Source organism: Panthera tigris, chromosome A1 (genome assembly GCF_018350195.1).
Source record: "Panthera tigris isolate Pti1 chromosome A1, P.tigris_Pti1_mat1.1, whole genome shotgun sequence".
Lineage (NCBI taxonomy): Eukaryota > Metazoa > Chordata > Mammalia > Carnivora > Felidae > Panthera > Panthera tigris.
This window is the reverse complement of record NC_056660.1, coordinates 111,642,454-111,662,204: the sequence shown is the minus strand read 5'-3', so window position 1 is coordinate 111,662,204 and position 19,751 is coordinate 111,642,454. Positions and strand designations below refer to the sequence as shown.

General features: G+C 47.1%; 1 protein-coding gene and 1 long non-coding RNA gene across 2 annotated transcripts in view; one reads left to right on the top strand and one right to left on the bottom strand.

Moving 5' to 3' along the window:
• The first annotated feature begins 1,971 nt into the window (after positions 1–1,971).
• On the top strand, positions 1,972–2,706 carry NEUROG1 (neurogenin 1). The gene has a single exon (XM_042958970.1). It carries the CDS (start codon positions 1,972–1,974, stop codon positions 2,704–2,706), a length of 735 nt encoding a protein of 244 aa, XP_042814904.1.
• Positions 2,707–9,769: 7,063 nt separating this feature from the next.
• The window catches only part of LOC122238013, a 61,752-nt gene continuing 51,770 nt past the window's right edge, over positions 9,770–19,751 (bottom strand). Inside the window, exon 3 of the long non-coding RNA XR_006216938.1 lies at positions 9,770–10,291. This is a non-coding gene — a long non-coding RNA (uncharacterized LOC122238013). The remainder of the gene's footprint in view (positions 10,292–19,751) is intronic.

Sequence of the window (19,751 nt, the reverse complement as noted above, 5' to 3'; positions counted from 1 at the left end):
CCGGCAGCTTTGTGTTCCTTGAAATGCCTCACATCACCCAACAATCTCCCTTTTCTTGCTTAAGCTGATCAAATCCACTTTTTGCGACTTCTAACAAACCTAAAGCTCTTATACATGACCATGTCCAGCCTTCTCTCCAGGTTGGGAGTACATGTAAGGCGCAGCAGAGGTGAAGGCAGGGCTGGATAGAGTCCACGAAGCCTTGAAGACTGTCACTGGACAGTTTGTGGAGGCAGGCTCTGCCTCCAGACAACACCTCTGTAGAAAGGGGACGGTGTCGCAGGCAGAGACAACTCTGAGGACAATAGGCCACAGACCAGGCCTGAGGCCATCATCCAGATGTCACAGGGAGGACAATGAAACTTTGCTGAAAGGTGTTCATTTCGTTTTTTAACTTTCCCACCTGCATCATCTGGTGCTGTTCCTTAGTGACTATTTCCCCCTAAGTACAAACGTGGGGGTGCCTGGGATCTACTGCTCCAACATGAACACTGGTGGAAAAGCGACTGCTGACCAGCAGAGTGAAAACCTGCTCTAATAGGTGCGTTTATATCACTAAGGTATAGAAAGGAATCAAGGGAGGTGGGTAGTGACTGCTACTGAGTGCTTGCTACCCTTTCTCCTGGGCCAGGAAAGCCAGGTCCCCTGTCTGGCTCACATTCCAGGGAGCCTCAGAGGCCTTCAGGAGCACCTTCAGGCACCTTCAGGAGAGGCAGAGCAAAGTAGGGGGGGCAGAGAGGAGCAACGAGGGCTCCCTGAGGGGAGGGGATTCTGTTACTTTAAAAGTCATCTGAAAGTGTTGGAATAAGAGGGCTGGGGGACTAGGTTGGTGTTAGGAGTATTTGGCCAAGATTGCACTCGAAAAAATCATCCATTCTTTTACTTTCCAAACTGCTCCTCCACCTCCTGGCTCCCGGTCCCCAGCCCCTGGGCGACGGTCAGCAGAGACCTTCCCTTATTTCTTCACCAACCTGGAAGAAGCGAGAGCGCTTACGCCTGCCCTCTGCTCTATGATCCACACCCGGCCACTCTCCGTCTGTGGATAGGGTTTTCCCTCGGTTCTGAGGGCGCTGTCTCTCCCAACCATTTATCCGGCGCTGCGTTACAAAAGCGCCGCGCCAACTGTCCTCCGAACATCATTCCACAACATCCTCAACAGGGTAGACGTGTGTCCCATTTTACAGACGGGGAAAGTGAAGTCAAATCACTTGCCCAAAGTCACGCGGCCATTCAGCAGCGGGAGAGAGGAAACGAACCCAGGCTCCCAGCCAGCTCCAGGTTTCCGCAACTTGCTCCGCGGCTCACACTTTCCAGCCCGAGCCCCGCCTCCCCATCCCACCCCAGCGAGGGGCGCCGGGCCCGCCCCCGGAGGAGCGTGCCTCGGCCGCTAATCGCCAGGCGCCCCCGCCTCCGTTTCGCTGCCTGGAGACGCCCCCGCCAGCTTAGCCCGGAGACTGCTCCCGGGGCCGCGCGCGACGCCGCCGATTGGCCCGCGGTAATTACGGGCACGCTCCGGGAGGGGGGAGGGGCCGGGGCGGCCCCCCGCGAGCATAAATTATGCAAATACCCGGGCGCCGCACGGGGCTGACCTGCCGCCTCGCTCCATTCACGGGGGCTGCCGCGGGGGCGGAGGTGGCAAGGGAGGGGGGCGCCCATTGTTGGGGCGGGTACTTAAGGGGTCCTGAGGCCGGTCGTGTGCCACACTCGGTACTCACACGAGCTGATCTGCTCGCCGGCGAGATCACTCGGGAGACCGACTGGGAGCGTGGCCCCTGCAGCAGACGAGGCGAGGAGGTGAAACCCAGCTCCAGGTGCGCCCCAGCACCTTTCCTGGCCTTCACGCCCGCAGCGGCCACAGGGTTGGCCTGGGCCATTTGGAACGTAAGTGCGCCCCGGCGGCCCTACCCTCTGTCCGGGCTCCTGTCCTCCAGGCGCCCTCCTACCTGCCCGTCGGTCCTGTGCCACGCAACGATGCCGGCCCCTCTGGAGAAATGCCTCTCGGACCTCGACTGCGCCAGCAGCAGCAGCAGCAGCGACCTATCTGGCTTCCTCACCGACGAGGAGGACTGTGCCGGGCTCCAGCCGCCAGCTTCCGCCTCGGGGACGCCCGTGCCAGTGCGCAGGGGCGCTCCCGCGGTTCCTGCAGCGTCCAATACTCCCCGGGCGCAAGACGACGAGCAGGAGCGGCGGCGGCGCAGGGGCCGAGCGCGTGTGCGCTCCGAGGCGCTGCTGCACTCGCTGCGCAGGAGCCGGCGTGTCAAGGCCAACGACCGCGAGCGCAACCGCATGCACAATTTGAACGCGGCTCTGGACGCGCTGCGCAGCGTGCTGCCCTCCTTCCCCGACGACACCAAGCTCACCAAGATCGAGACGCTGCGCTTCGCCTATAACTACATCTGGGCTCTGGCCGAGACTCTGCGCCTGGCCGACCAGGGACTGCCCGGGAGCGGTGCCCGGGAGCGCCTCCTGCCGCCGCAGTGCGCCCCCTGCCTGCCCGGGCCCCCGAGCCCCTCCAGCGACGCAGAGTCCTGGGGCTCGGGTGCAGCCGCTTCTCCCTGCGCCGCCGCGGCCTCGCCACTCTCTGACCCCAGTAGCCCCGCTGCCTCGGAAGACTTAGCCTACGGCCCCGGTGACCCCCTTTTCTCCTTCCCCGGGCTGCCCAAAGACTTGCTCCACACGACGCCCTGTTTCATCCCTTACCACTAGGCCCTTCAGGGACACCGTTACCTTCCCCCTCCCAAGGCAACAGGCAGTAGATGGAGCCCCAGCTGCAGTCTCAGGACCCCCAGTCTGGGCGGAGGGAGGAAGCGGGAGCTTTAAAGGGGTGGGAGATACCTGAGCCGCTTGTTAGGTCGCTGCACCCTCGCCGCCGTGGCTGCCCCTTGGTCTGTTTCTCCAGCCCTCAGCCCTGGGCCCCTCCTGCCCGCCCCTAGACGGCCTTTCCTTTTGCACTTTCTGAACTCCACAAAACCTCCTTTGTGGCTGGCTCAGAGCTGACCCCAGCCACCACTTCAGTGTGATTTAGAAAAGGGACAGCTCAGCCCCTGAAGACGAGGTGAAAAGTCAATTTTACAATTTGTAGAACTCTAATGAAGAAAAACGAGCATGAAAATTCGGTTTGAGCCGGCTGACAATACAATGAAAAGGCTTAAAAAGGAGAGACAAGGAGTGGGCTTCATGCATTATGGATCCCGACCCCCACCACTGCAGGCTTGCTCTAGGAAGAACCCAGACTTGCGTAGCTATTCAGGCACAGGGCTGGAAAGTACTTTAATTTATTCAAGATGCTTCTTTCATATGAAAATGTATTTTTGTACATAAAGAGTTTATTCTATTATTATGAAGTATCAAAGTTTACATTTTTGTACTGCAGATGTTTCGTGTAAATAAAAACGAAGTAAAAAAATAAGTCACCAAGTTTCTCGCCTCATGTTGGTGTCTCTCTGAGGCTTTCTTCCCATCCCCTGGCGGCTCAACCACTAAAGTGAAACACTATCCTCACCCACCTCCAAACTCTCCACTCCCTTTTCAAAAACACTTAAAAATATACAATGCACTTGATTTCCACCAAGAAATGGATAAAGACGGGCCAGGGCATTTGGGATACATCATTTCCTTTCACCTTATAAGCACAAGGGAGATCTTTCAGGCTCCCCGTAAGCCAATTAAGACTTTTTAGTGGGGAATTAGCCCCGGATATGCAGCTACCTGTAGAGGTAGGGGCGGTGGGAGACTCTTTCTTTTGAGGAACTCCACATCAGCTGGCTCTGTGTTTCAAAGAGAGGGGATTAAAAAGATCAATACAGTGTGACCACTGGCTAGGAAGTCCCAGTGACAGGTGGGCCCAGGCTGGGCAAGCAGAAGGGTCCAGTCTTACAACAGCCTATTTAGAGGGAGAAATTGATTGGTAAACAATGCCTCCAAATTGTTGTCCATTGAGGCTAGGATCACCCTGGCTGTGAGGTGTGGGATGAATTACCCTGGTGTGGTATGTCTGGATGGCGTGTGCACCTGCCTAAAATTGTGAGTTAGGGTGCCTGCACACCCTCCCCCCCACACACACATATATCTCCCCAGCTGTGCCTACAGTGAGGGGGGCGGGTAGGGAGACATTCGGTGGGCTCAGTCCTGTTTTGCTCAGCCTGTCTTTAAGGGCAACAGCCAAAGCTTTCATTTGCTGCCAGAGAAATCAGACGCCCAAACCCAGTGGGGATTTTTCTGACTGCAATGAGTTTGTCTGTTGTCTGACAAGCAGCTAACAGCATTGGCCACTAGCAGTTTTGTTGTAAATTTCAGAACGTGGATGATTACAAGAGATACTTCCTAAAATGTCCTTGTGGCCTGTTCCCCGGCTTACAAGTTACCACACATGAAGACCAATTTTTTTCCCCACTGGGTTGTCCCTTTTCATGAATTGAATTATTTAGAGGCAGGAGGTAGAAATGGGTTCAGGAAAATAGTATGCTCTAATGTTAAAAGAAATCGTACCTGTTTAGGAGGTGAGTAGAAGCAGAGGGCCAAAAGGAGAGCCATTAATAGCATTTGCCCCTTGTGCACGTGTTAACCCTCCTCACACATCCTGATGAGTTGGTTCCACCGACTCATATGCTGGGTCTCCAGCAGGCATCGCTAAGCCTAGTCACCGGCAAGGAGCCCTCTTTCAGATAAAAACCTCCTTTACAGAAGGTTCTGGAAAGTTGGATGCCTTCTCTAACTGCCCTTGGAGCAAACAAAGAATCCTCCAAGAAAAGCTTCAGAAGTTGTGAGGGCTCAGAGTGGAGTTGTTTCTGCTGAAAGCTTCAAGGAAGAAGTTGTGTCTCTTGAATGACCCTGCCCGGGGCCCCACTCTATTGTCTGTCCTGGAATTAATTCACTCTACTAGCTTTGCATTTTCCTATAGCAAAAGACACAAACGGGTTGCCTCAGATTTTCTGCTTTCCTGTGCATAGGATGTTCGGAAGTGACTCCCTTTCAGGCTGGGAGAGCAAGCCGGGCAGGGGACCCTGCTCAGCCATGGTGTAGGTGCACGTAGCTGGGCCAGAGGAAGAGAACAGCTGCTTATGTTTATTATTGTCCAAAATCCTTGGGAAAACTAGCAGCAAACACCCTGAAACCCCCCAGGCATCCTGGAGCTCACAGCTACAGTAGGACCTTTGTCTGCTATAACTGTATACAGTCAGCACCGAAAATGGGAAACATCACTACCCCCAGGACTGTAGAAGAGCTAACCATATTCCCAACTTTGTTGCCAAAACAGGCTCACAACTTAAGGTGCAGGGCCCAGAGCACCTTGCATCTAAAGGAACATCTTCGGCAACATCAGTTGCTGGGGGGGCGTCTTCACCCCTGCCAGTTAATGTTGTCCTTCCAAAGAAGAAAGCATCTATGTTCAGCCCTTAGAGCTCTCAAATGGAAGGAAAGAAGGAAGGTGATTTAAAATGCTCATCCCCAGCTCAGGGGCCTCTTTGTTCCTGCAGCAAACTCTCATCTATCCACTGGCATCTGTGAAGACAGACCAGAGGTTACTAAAATATTCTACTCAAGGATAGAGCACAGAACTTCCTGCTGACAGCCGTGTTTCACTTCTTCAACAGAAACTTCCACTGAGGAATCAGAAGGCAATGAGACAGGCTTATTTATTCTCTACCTTTGTCTCTCTGTTTGCTTCTGTCCTGGTGTGATGTGTATTTTTACACACTGCTTCCAAGCTTTCAGGAAACCAGGCCAGGAAAGCCCGGGATGCTCAGGAAATGCAGGATTTCACCCTTATCTTTAATAACTCTTTGTGAAGCCCCTGCTGTGTGCTGAGCACCATTCTAGGCACCATGGGGACCAGGACACCCCAAAAGGAGCTCACTGAAAGTTTGGAGTCTCACAGGGAAAGACAAAATAAATTCATGAGAGACTGTGGTAGTTGCTGAGGGGGAGAACATGAAATCAAGTAAAACAAGGGGAATATGGAATGCCAGAGTTCAAGGGAGGCTGATCTTTTAGAAAAGATGGTCAGGGAAGGGCTTTTAATGAGATGACATCTGAGGGGAGGCTCAGGTGAGAGAGGAGAGGAGCAAGCCATGGCATTATCTGGAGGGAGGTGTCCCAGGGAGACGAGACCGCAAGGAGAAAGCCCTGGCCGTGCATGGTGTACAGAGGGACAGCAAGGAGGCTGATGTGACAGGCACACAGGGCGTGGTGGGCAGGGGGCGGGGGGTGGGGGCGGTAAGGATGGAGACAGATGAGGGGGAGTGCAAATCATGATTCTTTTTTTCAAGGTAATTGAAAGGATGAAACAGTTGAAAACTGATATGTGTGTGTATATATATATATATATATATATAAAATAATAAACTTATATAACTTATATTATATAATGTATATTATATGTAATAAGTTTTTATTATATATATACATATGTATACACATATGTACTGATATATTATATATATAATAAGTTTATTATACATATACACATATATATACACATATATATGCACACATATGTATATACACATATATATACTGACATATATATATAATAAGTTTATTTACTTTGAGAGAGAGAGAGAGAGAAAGCATGAGCAGGGGGAGGGGCAGAGAGAGAGAGGGAGAGAGAGAATCCCAAGTAGGCTCCACACTATCAGTGCAGAGCCCAATGCAGCGCTGGAACTCACAAACTGCAAGACCATGCCCTGAGCTAAAACCAAGATTTGGACGCTTAAGGACAGAGCCACTCAGGTGCCCCTCCTCCCTCCCAACTTTTTTTTTTAATGAACTGATTTATATTTTTAAAAGCCACACAGAGGGATGTAGGCTTCAGAGATCAGGACAGAAGCAGGGACCCAACCAAGCCTCTGTGTATTCGTCCTAAAGAAAGGCTTACAGTGGGAGAAGGGGTGAAGACCTGTCAGAACCAGTACAACTTGTGAAGAAGCCAAGAGTAGGATTTGTTTGGGGTCATGAAAGAAAGACAGAAATCCAGGATGCCCTCAACAACTTAGATCAGGAGCAATGAACACACAGAATCCATCCCCCCAAAGCCCTCTGCAAGCAGGTAATTTTGCTGAAACTGCTCATTTAGCACCCAAAGCAAAGATGGGAACGTGAGTTGCAGTGTCCATAATATTAAAGATAGATTGCTGCTCAAAACGACCATAACTTGCTCTGGGCTTGGGACTACAAGAAAAATGCCCCAGAGAAAATTCACAATGGGATAGGGGAAGGGGGCTCCGGATGTCCTGGGCAACGTCCTCAACAGTATCATCACCATTGACATCACCATCCTAGCTAATGCTTATGTAGCACTTATTCTGGGTCCTAGGTACTTTCTGAAGACACAATGCATATTAATCTAAACAACTCGTGACGTCAATAATACAATTATCTCCATTTTTCAGATGAGGGAACTGAGGTACAGAGCAATCAAAGAACTTTCCTGAAACCACACAGTCGTGAAGTTGGGGTTTGAACCTAGGCAATCCTCTAGCAAGCCTGCTGCTTGTTACACTGTCTCAGAAGGAAGGCAAATGGAAGCATGCAGGCCACAAGTGGAAAGGCCCAGAATGATCCAGGGGTAAGCTTAACCAAGCAAGAGGGCTGCAGCTGCTGTACAGGGCCTGTGGAGGAATGAGGAATAGCACCTCTCCTCTCCCTCCACCAGGTACACCACCCCTGTGGCAGGCTGCACAGTGGGGCGTGGACCCCCCTCCCCCTCCTGTGCGGGCTGTGCACGGGGCACAATCTGTAAGGGCTAATCTAGTAGCCTGGCTTAGATGAAAGGATGGTCACCTGAATGTGCCTTTTCCTGACTAAAGCCGAGAGAGCCTGGAGAGTGTATGGGGTGAGCTTTCTGGCAAGCAGCTGGGGTGTCACTGTTAATTTCAGTTTGCAAAACCAGCAGGGCTCAGAACCTGGTGGCATCCTTGTGTGAAAAATCAGTTTCTTCATCATTTATTTATATCTGGCTAGAAAGTCCCCATCCATCTTACCAAGTCCTACGGTTCCTTTAGAAAATATTTCTGGGGGCACCTGGGTGGCTCCGTCAGTTAAGCGGCCGACTTCGGCTCAGGTCATGATCTCGCGGTCTGTGAGTTTGAGCCCCGCATCGGGCTCTGTGCTGACAGCTCAGAGCCTGGAACCTGTTTCAGATTCTGTGTCTCCCTCTCTCTGACCCTACCCTGTTCATGCTCTGTCTCTCCCTGTCTCAAAAATAAATTTTAAAAAAGTTAAAAAAAAAAAGAAAGAAAATATTTCTGGGATTGTTCCAACCTAGGCTACACAGGGAATCGAGGCTCTAAAGCTCTACACCTAAGAGCCTAATGGTGAAGGCAGGAGACTGGTCACACCGATGGCCTGTATAACCCATAAGCCAAAGCCCAAGGTGTACGTAACTTTTGGAGCTGTCACTTCCTAGGGCTAGCTCAGAACAAACACCTAGCTTGAATACTGTGCTTACCTGCTGCCCGCCGGGCTGGTGTCTGGGAGCCAGGCATCCTGGAGGCAGGATGCAAAAACTGGAGGTTAGGGTTTCACGTGGCTGACCTGCCTTCCTTTCTGGCAGCAGTCCCGGTTGCCTGCTGAAGTCATTCTCTGGTTCAGGTGAAGCCCACTATGCCTCTGACCAGCATGCCTTTCTCCAGTTTTGATAGGAAAGGACAATGTGCACCCAGCATATGCCAAGGTGGTCTCAAGTTATTGAGTCACAAACGAAAAGACACTACTACTTTGTCGCCTCAAATTTGATATTTGCTCTACCCAAAGAATTGCACTTATCCCTTAAAAATATTCCGGTTGGATCTATTAGATTAACCTCACCCTCAACACGACCTGGGTACCTACTGTGCACCTGGCACAGTCCAGAATTATTTTAGATTTCACTTGTTTGGAGACTAGTGACAGAAACTGCTGGTTATTCACCAAAGCCCATTCTCCTCTTCTTCCTGGGCCCATGACTATCCTACATTTCCCAGAATTCTTTGCAGTTAAGCACGCCCATATGACCGGGTCTTTGAACTGGATCATGAGTGGAAATGTTGCAAGCCACTTCTAGGATGACACTTTTATGATGATGGTGGAGGGGCACCTGGGTGGCTCAGTCGGTTAAGAAGCGTCTGATTTCGGCTCAAGTCATGATCTCATGGTTTGTGAGTTTGAGCCCCACATCGGGCTCTGTGGGGACAGCTCAGAGCCTGGAGCCTGCTTTGGATTCTGTGTCTCTCTCCCTCTCGGCTCTGTCTCTGCCTCTCAAAAATAAATAAAAATCATTAAAAAAGAGTTTATGATGATGGTGGAAATTTGCACTTTTGTATAAAACATAGAAAGCTGCAAAGAACATCACTCCCGGTCTAAAAAATAATAAAAAGTCATATAACCTACAAAATCATGATTTTTTTGGCAGCTAATCAAAGATGGAAGGTCACAAGCCATTTAAATAAAGTGAATTACAGGAAGAGAGTGCTCCTCCAAGGAGAGACAGAGCATGTGAACTGTTTCACCTTGGGCAAAGCATAGGAGAGAGAAGTGGCTGCCATACAGATAGGTAAGAAGATATTGGCTAAAATATTAATAAAATCTAAAAGTTAAATGCAGGCAAAACCACTTTGGAACAGTTTGGCAGTTCCTTCTAAAGTTAAACATACGTTTACTATAGGACTCAGCAATCCTACTCATAGGTATTGACTTAAGAGAAATGAAACCATATGTTTATACAAAGACCTTTATGCAAATGTTTATATTAACTTTATTTATACTCTCCAAAAACTAAAAAGAGCCCAGGTGGCCATCCACAGGAAAAGGGATAAAGAAACTGTTGCTTATTCAACTGAAAGTAGTTAATTGACCTATAGGAGAACATAAATGAGTCTCAAAATCATAAAGCTAGGTGGGGGGGAGGGGCAGACTTAAAGGCTACATATTGTATGATTCCATTTACACAGCATTCAGAAAAAGCAAAACTATAGGAATAGAAATTTGATTAGTGATCTCCAGGGGCAAGTCGGGGAGAAGATTAGAAATGGAGCAACAGAGATCTTTTTGGGGTGATAGAAATACTCTGTATCATGATTGTGATGATAGTTACACAATTTGCCAATGCTCATACATCTTCAAAGGGTGAATTTTATTTTATGTAAATTATATCTCAATAAGACTGACTTAAAAATACAAAGAAATGATCATGGAGTGAGGTAGAGTTCCTTCCCATGACTGTCACCTGGACATGAGGCAACCCAGCTTCAGCCATGAGGATGATAACAATATCCAGACCAATGCCACTCGAAGGGTCCTCCAGCACTAGTCCCTGATGAAATACAGACAGAAATGGAAAAAGGTGTATTTAGTAATTATTTTAGATTTCATTTTATACCAATATAAATCTGTTATATATAATAATAAAATACTTTGAGCTTGTACTTCGCATGTCTTTGAGAGGTTTCCCCCTACATTGTTCCAGTAACACCTTTTGATTTTTTTTTTTTTACAAAAATGCTGGTATGAAATGGATTGAAAATGTTAAGAAAAAGTAAAAGGAAGGAAGGAAGGAGAAAAGGAAGGAAGGAAGGAAGATGGAAAGGAAAGGAAAGACAAAAAACAAGAAAAGAAAGAAGAAAAGAAGAAAATGATAGAGCCCTAAGGAATGGTAGAGCAAGTCGGAGGACCCTGCAGCCCTGAATGACTGCATGCAGTAAAGCCACCTGGCCACCTAGAATGCTCCTCTTGGAGTGTTAGGTGAAAGAGAAATAAATTTTGTTCCTTAAGCCACCATATCATTGTGCATCTCTGTTATAGAAACCGAGGCCTCTCCTAACTGTCTGGGATCACCGCAAGGGCATCCTACCTGCTGACTCTGAGATAATGCTTTCATCCCACAAAGAGCTAGAAGCAAGCTCTTTCCGGAGAGAGCACAGGCTCAAAATATATGGGAAAACAAACAGGTGGGCCTTAGTTTTCACACCACAGAGAGTCCCCACACAAGTGAGGAGGTAAGAGCTAAACTCCTCTTAGCTCTTTAGCACTTCTTTAGCAGGGCACAGGCAGGCTGGCAGCAAAGACGGAATGTGGAACCATTCTAACACCCTGCAAGCACCCAGCAGGACTTGGCTTGCCCAGACAGGTTGTGGGACAGGCAGGGCTTCCAGTAGAGCAGTATATCAGTGGCAGCTGAAAGACTGTTGCTGCCCAGGAGAGATGTCTCTCCAGCCTCCCCTTAATGGGACCAACTTACTGGGAATGGGTGCTTCTTACTATTCTTGAAAGTGCCCCAGCAATGTAACTCATCATTCCAGTTCTGCCCATTCCTAATTGCTCACCTCTTTTCACCTCAGTCTCCTCATCTGTAAAATGGGGAATAGGGACAGCACCAATCTCTATCATAGAATGTTTTAAGGTTTCAGTGAGAAGTAATTCACATAAACAGCTGAAACTGTGCCTGGCTCATTAAAAGAACTTGATAAATGTTAGCTATCGACTGATTTAGCTGCAAGCCAATTATCCTTTGTAATGAGATGATCTCTTTCTTTGGTCACCAGATGGTCCCTATGGTGCTTGAAGGCTATAGGCCTTAGATACAAACCTGACTAGTGTAACTTGATTCTAATGCAGCAATTTGAGTTTAGGGGCCGATTCTATACTTCAAATGTAAAACTGTGATTAGAGGACTTAGGAGGGATATTAAATTATACCTAGTGATGGTCTGGTTGAAGCCAGACACAAATCTCACAGCCTTTAAGAACACTTCATATTGAGTGTAAGTACAGTGCCTTCCAGTTTACAAAGCAATTTCACATCCATCATCTGATATTAGCCTCACGATGTCCAGTGAGGTAGAAGGGATTATTGTATCTATTGCACAGATGAGACAAGGGGCTCAGAGGTTAAGTGGTTCACCCAAGGTCACGGGGTTAATGAGAGGAGAAGGTGGGGCTCAGAGTCGCATCTGGTTCTAGGCCCAATTCTTTTTCCCAGATACTTTTCTGCGTCTCCAGGCTTGCCTCACCTGACCCTGGGCACACCTCTGCTTCGCAGCCATTTATACGTCGGGAATTGGAACCAAGCAAAAGATGAATAATAATGATGATATCATTAGGTGGAACCACATAAAATTGCCGAAATTTAAACTACAGAAATGGTGCTTTCATATGGTTCAACATAGTAACTAACACTTACTTGGATACTTACCACAGGTTAGGCACTAAGCCAAGTGCTTTATGATTGCACTGGGGTTTTATCTAATCACAATAGCTCTGTTACCTCCATTTTAGAGATGAGGAATCAGATAGCAGGGCTGCAAGACTAATGAGCAATGGGTGCAGGATTTAAATCCAGGCATCTGAGCCCAGAGCACAAATGCTTCACCAGGATACTGCCTTACCATTTATTTCCGAAGACACAAGCCATAATAACAGAAACCATGTCTTACTTGACTGTGTAGTGCTGTGTGCAACACTCGCTATTCATTCATGCCTTTGCTCAATAAATTTGAGGGCCTACCATACTTCTTATTGTGAGACAATGCTCCATGAGTCTCAAGCATTTCTATACATCTTGTGCGTCGAGGCACTGGCTACTCTTCACTCCAGATTACCTTCTCAAAGATATTTGTATATCAAACATCCTTGGAAGACAGAGTTAGTGTCTCCCTGTGGGCAAAGGGAACTATCCAGTATAAGAGAATCAGGTTCCCGAAGCTCAGGGTTCCTCTCCTGTAACTCACTGTGTGTGTGTATGTCAGCCGGCCCTCTTCGTGTCACCTTTGGAAATCGGGGCTTGGGAAACCATCACAAAGATGGTAATACTCTGATTACTGCTAGTGCTGTGAGTAAGAAACAATCCTTTGCCTCTGACCCGAAAACCTCATATCTTCTACTAATGTGAAACGAGGGCAGGCTAAGTTGTTAGCTTGTAAGTAGGAAATGATCAGAGTTCTTGACAGTACAATGCAAGAGCTGGCCAAATGAATGAATGCATGTAATGAACGCTCCTTGTATACAGGCCACTGTGTCACAAACATTCTAATAGCATTTCTTGGAAGCCACAGGCTGCCACTCCCAGAGAGATAATGCTGCAAGGAAACAGCCAGGAATGTGGGTCTCTTCTCCCTGAGCTGACCACTGATCTGCAAAATAGCCACATCAACACTAGTATTTACTAAGAATCGACTGTGTACCTCGATCCAATTTTCTTTCTCTTTTTAATTTTTTTTAATTTATTTTGAAAGAAATCATGAGCATGGAGGGGCAGAGAGAATCCCAAGCAGTCTCTGCACTGTCAGCACAGAACCTGACATGGCGCTCGACCTCATGAACCCAGAGATCATGACCCCAGCGGACATCAAGAGTTGGACGCTTAAATGACTGAGCTATCCAGGTGCCCCCTGGCTCACATTTTCTGAATGCCGCAGTATCTCCCTAGAAACTTTTTGTAAGTGCTCCTTGAGCAGACACTCAGCTATTCAACAAATATTTATTTTTTGTGCCTACTATGTGCCTGGTTTTGTTCTAGGATATGGGACAATGAGACAGACAAGATCCCTGCTTTCACAGTCAATGCACAAAACACCAAATCGTGATAAAAAGCTCTGCAAAGATTTAAAGAGGAAAATGTGCTAACGAGTGAATGGAAACCACTCTAGAAGTGATGGTCTAGAGGTTTCTTGGAAGACAGCCTCTCAGCTGACACCTGAGTGATCAGAATCAGCCCTGCTCAGATCAGGGGGAGTGAGATCCCTGTGCTCTAAGGACAGTGACAGGACCAGTATGGATGGAGCTCTGCCAAAAGGGGGCGTGGTGGAGGCTACAACATAAAAAGAGACAGGAGCCAGGTCCTGTGGGTCCTAATGAAGCTCCAAGGATGTTTCCTGTCAAAATGACAGTGTGCGCAACTAAGCGCGTTCAGTCAGAACCCATCAGCCATAATGGCAAGGATCACCACGCTGAAGAAGGTCCTCAGTCCTGGACCATGAAGTTGCCTCAGCAACTCTGTCATCTGTAAGGTGACCACTTGCTGGCGGGGGGAGGGGATAACTTAGCTAGCATAAATCTCCAGAAAATGGATTTTTTATTGTTTTATTTATTTTTGAGAGAAAATGTGAGCGGGGGAGGGGCCGAGAAACAGGGGGACAGAAGATCCAAGGTAGGCTCTATGCTGACAGTAGTGAGCCTGATGTGGAGCTCAAACTCACAAACTCATGACTTGAGCTGAAGACAGATGCTCAACTGACTGAGCCAACCAGGTACCCCATCCAGAAAATGGATATTTAACAAATTAAACATACCATGGGATTTTTTTTTTTTTAAGAATACAGCTTCTATGACCCCAGCTGAGCTCAGTCAACCTGGGTTCATACAGAAACCCTTTCTTGGAGATTGCCTGAAGAACAAAAATAGTCTGCTCCCTGATTTGGGGCTATACAAGACCACCAATATGTTGGGGGCACTGCCAGACATCAGAGGAGGGGCTGAGGAACACCTTGCAGGTGCATGAGCAGCCTGGAGTTTTTCAAGGAAGGGAAAGGGGTGGGGATGGAAAACTGGGGACCCTTGCAAATATCAAAGCACCTCGCAGAGCCACCTTTTCTAAAATAAAGGAAATATTTTTTAAAAGAAAACACTTGGGGCACCTAGATGGCTCAGTCAGTTAAGCATCTGACTTCAGCTCAAGTCATGATCTCATGGTTCGTGACATCGAGGCCTGCGTTGGGCTCTGTGCTAACAGCTCAGAGCCTGGAGCCTGCTTCGGATTCTCTGTCTCCCTCTCTCTCTCTCTGCCTCTCTCTCTCTCTCTCTCTCTCTCTCTCTCTCTCAAAAATAGTAACTGTTAAAGATAATTTTTAAAGAAAACCCTCAATGGCCAAAGATGCAAATAAGCCATTGATAACAGCAACCACCATACAAACTTCGACGTACGCAACCCCAGGGCAACAACTCAGGAAACAGCAGAATCATGCCATGGAAAAAGTATTCTCTGCTAAGAATGACTGTTAACACTATGTAGGCACATAAAGCGTAAATAAGATGGTAAAGGGAAATAGATTACAAACTTTACATACACATTGATGAAAATGGTGCAAAAACTGGCTATGTGTGAAAATCAAGACTGGAGGAGTTAGAACTATCAACAGAAGCTCAAAAATGGTGAGAAAGTAAACTTACAAATTTTATAAGGCTGCTTAGTCAATTAAAAATTATAAATGAAAACTGATTTCAAAACTGGAATACAAGTTTTGAAGAAAACAGGTTTTCCAGAATGGTCAAGACCTAAAATAACTTCTAGAAGCCCCTTACTTTAGCCAAGTGATTCACTTGCAAAGATACAAAATTTGATAGTAATAAAAATGCACACCATTAGCTTTTAAATGTCCTTAGGCATTTACGGCTTTCCCTCAGCTACAGGCAGCAGTTTTAATAAGTCGCCCTGTCCAGATTCCCTTAATGATATGCTTTCTACATAAAAAAGGGCTTGTGAAACCTAATTCCTCTGACAGAAGCGAGCTCGGGTCTCTGAAGCAGCGAAGATTTCAGATTTCCGCTGGGTTTCCTTGCACCTGCCCTTGCAAGGCATGAGGTTTTGTGTGCAGAAGCCTCCAGGGGTTGAAATTTAGCCCTGTCCATGTAGCAGGAAGGTCAGCTGAAGTCACTGGGTCCCAAGACACTGGACTTCAATCTCCGACCAAAAACAAAACATCAAAACACTTCTATTCACCAGGACGTGCTTAGCAGCGCGCTGGCATTCACAAATGTAACGCAGCACCACGCAGCTCCGAGAAGGGGCTCTGCTTAGAAATTCAATTGTTCTTCGGAGATCTGACAACCTCTATCAGATCTGTGTCAGGCCGGCTCCAGCAAACACTCTGGAGAAAGCCGGCCTCCTCCAGGCTGGGCCTTGGTTGCCACCTGATACCTGAATGAAGAGCAGAGCCAGCAAAATCCAAACTCCTTTCGGGATGCCTGCTCCTGTGGGAAATGGTTTTGATTTTCTCAAAAACCATTAATGTGGAAGAAAATTAATTTTTGATTGGCTTTTAAAGATTGATGTTACACACCACTAGTCAAAGCAGAAGTCTTTTACCAGGAAGAAAACCCTTGCTTCATTTATCTGTGTATATCTTAGTACTTTCCCTTACTTTATATTATTATTGTTTGTTATAATGACAATAATTGCAATAGCAGCCAGCATGAACTGACATTTACCGTGTGTCAAGCATTGTGCCACTTAGGCTTCACAACAAACAGGGAGAGGTTTGCCCCCTCTTTGCAGAAAGAACCCTGAAGTTCAAGGGGTTTGTCAAAGGAGGTTATGCAGCTAGCAACTGGTTCCATTTGAAGTGAAGTTCTCAGCTGCTCTGGGTTCTGCTTCAGTCCCCCGCCCTTACAGTGAGTGCATATAGAGGTGATGCCAGCTCTGAACTTCCCCCCAGAAACTTCTCCCCAGTCTCACAAATCCCAGCTGAATTTGACAAACTTTGTACAGCTGCCCACCATGCACAGGGTTCTGTGCTAACACAACCCTCCCACCACTGGGCAACCACAGAGCATGGAAGAGAGTACAGAGGCAGGAACAGTAGCCCAGGACAGAATGCAAATGGATTGGCAGTGGTCCCAACACAGTCAGAGGGGATTGAGAAGAGGGGACAATTAACTCTGACAGAGGCATTGGGTAAGGCTCGCAAAGGGGAGAGCATCTGAGCTGAAGCTTCAAAGATGGAGAGAATGTGGGGTGCCTGGGAGCTCAGTCAGTTAAGTCCCCAACTTTGGCTCATGAGTTCAAGCCCCGCATTGGGCTCTGTGCTGACAGCGCAGAGCCTAGAGCCTGCTTTAGATTCTCTGTCTCCCTCTTTCTCCGTCCCTCCCCTTCTCGCACTCTGTCTCTCTCAAAAATAAACATTAAAAAAATTTTTTTAAAGATGGAGAGAATGTTTTCACAGTGACAGTGTATTTTTGAAAAGGAAAGTGATGAGATCATTACTGTAGAAAATTTAGAAGCACAGAGAAAAATTAAGAATAAAATAAAACTTTAGGGGTGCCTGGGTGGCTCAGTCAGTTAAGCGTCTGACTTCAGCTCAGGTCATGATCTCACAATCCGTGAGTTCGAGCCCCGTGTCAGGCTCTGTGCTGACAGCTCGGAACCTGGAGCCTGCTCGGCATTCTGCGTCTCCCTCTCTCTCTGCCCCTCCCCTGCTTCTTCTTCTGTGTGTCTCTCTCTCAAAAATAAATAAACATTAGGGGCGCCTGGGTGGCTCAGTCGGTTGAGCGGCCAACTTCGGCTCAGGTCATGATCTCGCAGTCCGTGTGTTCGAGCCCCGCGTTGGGCTCTGTGCTGACAGCTCGGAGCCTGGAACCTGTTTCAGATTCTGTGTCTCCCTCTCTCTGACCCTCCCCCGTTCGTGCTCTGTCTCTCTCTGTCTCAAAAATAAATAAACGTTAAAAAAAATAAATAAATAAAATAAATAAATAAATAAACAAACATTAAAAAAAGAATAAAATGAAAAATATCTTTACTTCCATCACCCCAAAATAACCACATTTCCCTTCTCATCAAAACAACTTTATGAGCTATAATATATAGGCAATGCAAGGTGCACATACATACAACTTGTAAACGTGTACAGGTCGAGTATTGACAAAAGAATACACTGGTTTAACCACCATCTCAATCAAAATACAGAACATGTCTATCGCCTCACAAAATTCCCTTTTGTCCCCTTCCATTCAATTGTCTTCCTTCCCTGACCCCAGACCACCACTGATTCACTTTCTGACACTTTAGGTGAGTTTTGCCATTAGTTTCCACATAAATGGAAGGAATCATATAATATGAACCGTTTTATGTCTTTGAGATTTAGTCATGTTGTTATGTGTATCAGTGATAGAAACTATTCTATTTGCTGAGTGATAATCCCACGCCTGTGTGTTTCACCTGTTGATGGGCATTTGGGTTGTTTCTGGGTTTGGCCTATAACAAAAATGGTCGCTATACACGTTTCATGCACAAGTCTTTAAGGCGACATATATTTTCACGTCTCTCGGAGGAAACACCTAAGAGTGGAGTTGCTGAGCCATATAAGAAGGGCATGTTTAACTTTATGAGAAATTGCCAAACCGCCTTCCAAAGTGGTTGTACCATTTTTTACTCCTATCAGCAACTGAATCCACACCTTGGCCTAACTTCTTCCCCTGCCGTGTCCTGCTTCCCTCACCCCTGTGCACCCTGGGAACACTCATTCAATAAACCACTTGTTCAAGAATGCTTGAATCGGGCTCTGCTTTCTGGGAAGGCAACCTAGGCAATTAACTAGGCTTCCAGGAAAGGATGCAGCTAGCCCCAACGCCTGCGTTGTCATGTCTCTTCCCTGGGCTTCAGTCTCCCCAGTCAGGGGACTGATTAGGATCCTTTGCTGTACTCACATTCTGTCACCTCTAGTGAGGACTCTGTGTGATCTAACTGGGACAGATGATGCTTTGTCCCCCTTCCCCTGTAGAAAAAGTTTCCCAGAATATACTGCTATACGCTAGCTCTCGTGGGTCAGCAGCATGCCTTCCACTCTGCCAGTTTTAATATATGTTATTTCAACCAGGGGATGCCTACGTCACTCACCTTGGACTAAGTCGTGCCTTGAGCTAAAGGTGAGCATCTCTTTTTATCCATTATCCAGAATATAATATGCAAACTTTCCGAGAGGCATCATGCCACAGTAGGCTTGATTCGAGCGTCTAGAAAACACAGCCTGCAACTGCAAACCCATGAAATGCTATACCATAATTACAGTTTCCAGGCACCTCTAATGACCCATTAAGGTGGATTTGCAGAGCAGGCAGACTACGCAGTCAGCAGCAGGTGAGGCTGCAGGGTCTGGCGCTTTCTCTCCGAGGGCAGAGACCCACCAGAAATCATCTTTGTGGAGGAAAATCATGGGGGGGGGGGGAGGTGAGATCTTATCATCTAATACCAATACAGAGGAGATAAATTCTGAGGTTTTTGCATTTCCTAGACCGAAAAAAATCACTTTGAGAATGGAGAACATGGTGGACTTGGCTCATGAGAATGCAAATTGGTACATTCACTCTGGAAAACAATTGACTTCATTTTGTAAAACGTTATCCACCTGGAGCCCAGCGATTCAACTCCCAGTCATATATTCTGGGAAAACTTTTGCACGTGAGCAGCAGCAGAGAGGTAAAAGAAACATCGCTTAATTGCCCCAAAGTGGAAACAACAACGTGAATATTCATTTTCAGGAAAAGGAATAAATATCCTATGGTACCAGCACATAGTAGAGTGTATTAAGCATGAATGCATTACAACTACATATGTCAACATGAGTGGGTCTTAGAAAGATAATATTGAATGAAAAAAGCAGGGCACAAAGGCACTGTAAGCTATGTAATACCCTTTTTATTAAGAAAAAGAAAATACCAACTTCAGGATGGTGGTCAAGGGCAAGGCAAAGGGATACAAGAGGGGCACATGGGTAAATGTAACGGTGATTGCAGGGGGTTGAACAGTGTGCCCCCCGCCAAATATGTCCAAGTCCTAACCCCTAGTATCTGTGAATACGACCCTATTTAGAAATAGGGTTTTTGCAGCTATAATGAAGGTAAGGATTTTAGGTTGAGATCACTCCAGATTTAGGGTGGGTCTTAAATCCAATGACTTGTGTCTTTCTAATGGAAGTGAGAGGCAGATTTGAAGCACAGACCCAGGGAATAAGGCTATGGGAAGACAATGGAGAGACTGGAGTTATGCTAGCATAAGCCAAGGAACAT

Bases quoted from the DNA above. Each gene is read 5' to 3' on its own strand.
- NEUROG1 (XM_042958970.1), top strand. From the start codon at position 1,972: ATGCCGGCCCCTCTGGAGAAATGCCTCTCGGACCTCGACTGCGCCAGC.